This window comes from Cibotium barometz, chromosome 46, assembly GCF_041138505.1.
Source record: "Cibotium barometz isolate CiBa-2024 chromosome 46, ASM4113850v1, whole genome shotgun sequence".
In the NCBI taxonomy this organism is placed as follows: domain Eukaryota; kingdom Viridiplantae; phylum Streptophyta; class Polypodiopsida; order Cyatheales; family Cibotiaceae; genus Cibotium; species Cibotium barometz.
Genome location: NC_141091.1, coordinates 13,615,551 through 13,620,487, shown reverse-complemented (window position 1 = coordinate 13,620,487; position 4,937 = coordinate 13,615,551). Strand labels below are relative to the sequence as shown.

Sequence of the window (4,937 nt, the reverse complement as noted above, 5' to 3'; positions counted from 1 at the left end):
GATCCAGCTTAGTACGCAACTCATCTGGCACATGCACATATGCAATGCATCCAAAAAAATTTCAAGTGAGACAAATGAGGTTTGCTGCCAGTAAACTTCACCTCTAGCGTTACATCATGTATGGTTGCACTAGGAGTCCCGTTCATGATATAAACTGTTGTAGACAGAGCCTTAGCCCAATAGTTATGTGGCATATTCTTCTCTGTCTCATCAATGATCGTGCTATCTCTGCAATGTGCCTGTTTTTTCGCTCAGCAGCTCCATTTTGCTGCGGAGTGTATCTACATGTAAATTGCCTCTAAATGCCATTCTTTTGCAAGAATTCAGAGAACTCATTGGAGAATTATTCTCCCCCTCCATTTGACCTTAGGCACTTCACATGCTTTCCTGTCTGTTCTTCGCATTTTCTGCCCTTCGAGATCCTTCTTCTTCCTCTTACTCAAAGAAACTTGATTGATAACTTGAACTTTTTTTAGATATGCTAGAGGCCTCTTCGTACTAAATTATTGCAAGCCAAGATCCCCTAGTCAAACACAATAGCTATTCATAAGGGGTTATTTAAAATAAATATCAAATCTTTGTGCTTTCTAGGGTTATAATATAATGAACCCCATGAGTTTATGAGAAATATAGCTTTAACTTTTATGCAAATCTCTTTCAATGTTTAATAGATGTCAAGATGCTCATCATTGTTCATTAGTGATTGGTGCACTCTTTTATCAATGGCAATATGTCACAAGGGATTTTTGTGGTGTCTTTGGACATACAAAATCTCTAGTTTGTCAGTGTGGTCATAATGCTCGCCCTCTTTTGAGGAACCCAGTGGATGCTTAAAAAAAAAGAAGGATTAATGTGAATTCTTTATGCATGGGATTTCTAAAATGAATGGTCAAAGAAGATGTGTTATGGCTATCGCTTGATGAATAAGAATCTTAAAACTATTGAGGAATATTAATGAAGCGAGTGCACAACTTGGAGGAGAAGTGATTAAGTAAAAATCGATTGAGTTGAAAGCTAAAGCGTTTGTCACATTCCAAGGGCTTGAGATTTCAAAGATTGTTGCATGAGCCCACCATTGTGGAACATGGAATTCCAACAAAGGAAGTCTAAGGATGGCGAGCAATAGTTTGTATTTAAAAAGGATGAAAGTGTGCGTCACGAGTCCTCATTCTTCCTGTATTTATATAGCCTGGGGGATGAGGGGCAATCCTCATTCTTCCTCTATGGCTGGGTGGTGAGCCAGAGGCCGTTCCCTCCTGTGATAACGCCCGTAGTGGTGTTATGGTAATCTAACAAAGAAACTTGATTGACAACTTGAACTTTTTTAGATATGCTAGAGGCCTCTTCATACCAAATTATTGCAAGCCAAGATCCCCTAGCCAAACAAAATAGCTATTCATAAGGGGTTATTTAAAATAAACATCAAATCTTTGTGCTTTCTCTAGGGCTATAATATAATGAGCCCCATGAGTTTATGAGAAATAGAGCTTTAACTTTTATGCAAATCTCTTTCAATGTTTAATAGATGTCAAGATGCTCATCATTGTTCATTAGTGATTGATGCACTCTTTTATCAATGATGGCAATATGTCACAAGGGATTTTTTTGGTGTCTTTGGACATACAAAATCTCTAATTTGTCAGTGTGGTCATAATGCTCGCCCTCTTTTGAGGAACCCAGTGGATGCTTTTTATAAAAAAAAGGATTAATGTGAATTCTTTATGCATGAGATTTCTAAAATGAATGGTCAAAGAAGATGTTTTATGGCTATCGCTTGTTGATGAATAAGAATCTTAAAACTATTGAGGAATATTAATGAAGCGAGTGCACAACTTGGAGGAGAAGTGATTAAGTAAAAATCGATTGAGTTGAAAGCTAAAGCGTTTGTCACATTCCAAGGGCTTGAGATTTCAAAGATTGTTGCACGAGCCCACCATTGTGGAATATCGTGGAACATTGAATTCCAAGGGCTTGAGATTTCAAAGATTGTTGCAGGAGCCCACCATTGTGGAACATTGAATTCCAACAAAGGAAGTCTAAGGATGGAGCAAGAGTTTGTATTTAGTGTGGTAAAAGGGATGAAAGTGTGCGTCACGAGCCCTCTTTTCTCTCTTCTTTCTATTAAAAATTGATGAATGGCGGGTGGTAGTAACCATCTTGGAGAAAACCATGCTTGTTGAAGTCAGCTAGGTGCCATGGATATAAAACAGTACCGGGCCGTGTTGTTTTAGTACGCACAATAAACGCCCCTCTTTGCATTGCAAACATAATTGCCATTACATAATCGCTTCTCAGTCTTCTGATTGTCACCACCATGACTACGTTGCCTGCTCGCAAAATGGAGCGATCCGACGGTCCTGCCACTGTGCTGGCCATCGGCACTGCCGTCCCACCCAACGTGTTCTACCAGAAGGACTACCCCGACTTCTACTTTAACATTACCAACAGCAACGACAAGACGGAGCTCAAACAGAAGTTCCAGCGCATGTGTAAGTGCTTGTTTCTCTTGCACGATCTGTATTAGCACCGGCTATATGGTTTTATCTCCTCACAGTAGCGTAACTGTTCGCATGCGCAGGTGACAAGTCGTGCATCACGAAGCGGCACCTCTACCTCAACGAGGAGATACTCAAGGCCAACCCCAGCATATGCGGATACTGGGAGAAGTCGCTGGACGTGAGGCAGGACATCGTGGTGGTGGAGGTTCCTAAGCTGGCCAAGGAGGCGGCTTCCAAGGCCATCAAGGAGTGGGGCCAACCCAAGTCCAAGATCACGCACCTCGTCTTCTGCACTACCGCCGGGGTTGACATGCCCGGGGCGGACTGGGCGCTCACCAAGCTTCTCGGCTTGCGGAGCTCCGTCAAGAGGCTCATGCTCTACCAGCAAGGCTGCTATGGAGGCGGCACAGTGCTTAGGATCGCCAAGGACCTGGCGGAGAACAACAAGGGCGCCCGTGTGCTCGTGGTGTGCAGCGAGATGACGGCCGTCACATTCCGGGGGCCGAGCGACACCCACCTCGACAGCCTCGTGGGGCAGGCGCTCTTCGGCGACGGCGCCTCCGCCCTCATCGTGGGTTCCGATCCCATCCACCAAGTGGAAAGACCCTGGTTCGAAGTCCACTGGACTGGATCCGACATCATGCCCGACAGCGACGGCGCCATCGATGGCCATCTCAGAGAAGTCGGCCTGACTTTCCATCTCCTCAAAGACGTGCCTGCCATTATCTCCAAGAACATCGGCTCCATCCTCAAAGACACGTTTGCCAAGGTGTTCCCAGCTGGAGCTGAGGCGGCGGCGCCTCCAAGCTACAACGATATATTCTGGATCGCCCATCCTGGCGGCCCTGCAATCCTCGACCAAGTCGAAGAGAAGCTTCATCTCAACAAGGACAAGATGGCTCCTAGCAGGCATGTGCTCGACCAATACGGCAACATGTCTAGTGCTTGCGTGCTCTTCATCATGGACCATATGCGCAAGAAATCCATGGAGCAGAAGCTGACCACCACGGGAGAGGGCTACGAGTGGGGACTCCTCCTTGGCTTTGGTCCCGGTCTCACTTGCGAGACCATCGTGCTCAAGAGCCTACCCCTCCAACACGATTAGATTCCATTCACACTTCTGAGAACTAATTATTAATCAAACCAAAGCTCCATTGTAGCTCCTCATTCACTCTAATGAAAGCATGTGGTTCAAAGTGACATGCAACTCTAACATTATTTCTTTTTATCGTATCAAAACAACATAAACACGTATCTTCTTCTTATCTCATACTATTTAATATTTCAAATCACACTCTAACAAAGAGTAGATGGGCAATAAAGCGTGGAGAGTTGCGAGAACGTTAGTATGTGCTTTTCTTCCATATAATACAAATCCTGAAGAGGAGTTTAGACTTCAAGATTAAGTGCATTTGCAAGTGTTCTCGCCAGAGTGCACATCTTCAACCTTCTTTCTTCACACTCTTTTGTTTTAAATTCTTAATCATATTACTCTCCCATTTGCTAGCTACAACTTGACTTAAAGGCTATGGTCAAGATGGATGGTGAAGGTGGAATGTTATTTCATTGTGCCCATGTAGATCATCACATTGGCTACATACCAAGAAATGGACATCACTTCTCTTATGGTCAAACTATCAACAATCAATCTTATGCAAGTACCATCAAGTCTATGCAACAATTTATGCTCGTAAACGCACAATATAAAATTAGACTCTTGCTTGTTCAATGTCTTCTTCACAATTTTATTACCATGTGTGCTTATGAATATATATTGTAGAACTGACTATGGGGATTACTTTAAGTCCTTAGAGAGGGAGGAGTAGCTTTAACATCATAGCCAAGCCAACAAACCATACATGATCCATGTGATGACACCGTCAAGGTGTGGGGATGAGACATGAACTTGAGATCTCTCCGATGGGAGCCCATCGCTATACGAGAGAGAGAGAGAGAGATTTCTATTAATTTATGTCTAAGATCAAAATGACCTTTGAGACTAAATGCATAAATGAAGACATCCATGGATATCTTATGCTAAATCTATGGTTGGGAAAAAGTAATATCAAACAAACTATGCATAAATGAAGACATCCATGGATATCTTATGCTAAATCTATGGTTGGGAAAAAGTAATATCAAACAAACTACAAAATCTCCAATAATATGAGATCACGGGTTGTTGGATGTTGGCGAGGTTACGCTACTTAAGAAACAAGTGTTGGTGCTTTATCTATAAAAAAATGGATTAATGCATTTCTATGATGGAAAATATCCCACTTTTCTTCTTCATGTGTCTCTTAAAGTAATTTATGCTAGGATGAGAGAGAGAGAGAGAGAGAGAGAGAGAGAGAGAGAGAGAGAGAGATTTCTATTAATTTATGTCTAAGATCAAAAAAAGCTTTAAGACTAAAGGGTGGTTGTACAATTAGGGTCCTC

The 4,937-nt window shown here is 42.7% G+C and overlaps 1 protein-coding gene across 1 annotated transcript; it reads left to right on the top strand.

The window, feature by feature from the left end:
• Positions 1–2,239: 2,239 nt before the first annotated feature.
• LOC147611905 (chalcone synthase-like) lies at positions 2,240–3,898 on the top strand. Its single transcript, XM_086784226.1, has 2 exons — positions 2,240–2,489; positions 2,579–3,898. Exons 1-2 carry the CDS (start codon positions 2,315–2,317, stop codon positions 3,601–3,603), a joined length of 1,200 nt encoding a protein of 399 aa, XP_086640352.1. The 5' UTR covers positions 2,240–2,314; the 3' UTR covers positions 3,604–3,898.
• The last annotated feature ends 1,039 nt before the right edge of the window (positions 3,899–4,937 follow it).

Coding starts and splice junctions, on each gene's coding strand:
- LOC147611905 (XM_086784226.1), top strand. CDS start 2,315: ATGACTACGTTGCCTGCTCGCAAAATGGAGCGATCCGACGGTCCTGCC. Junction 2,490..2,578: donor ACAGAAGTTCCAGCGCATGT/GTAAGTGCTTGT, acceptor TCGCATGCGCAG/GTGACAAGTCGTGCATCACG.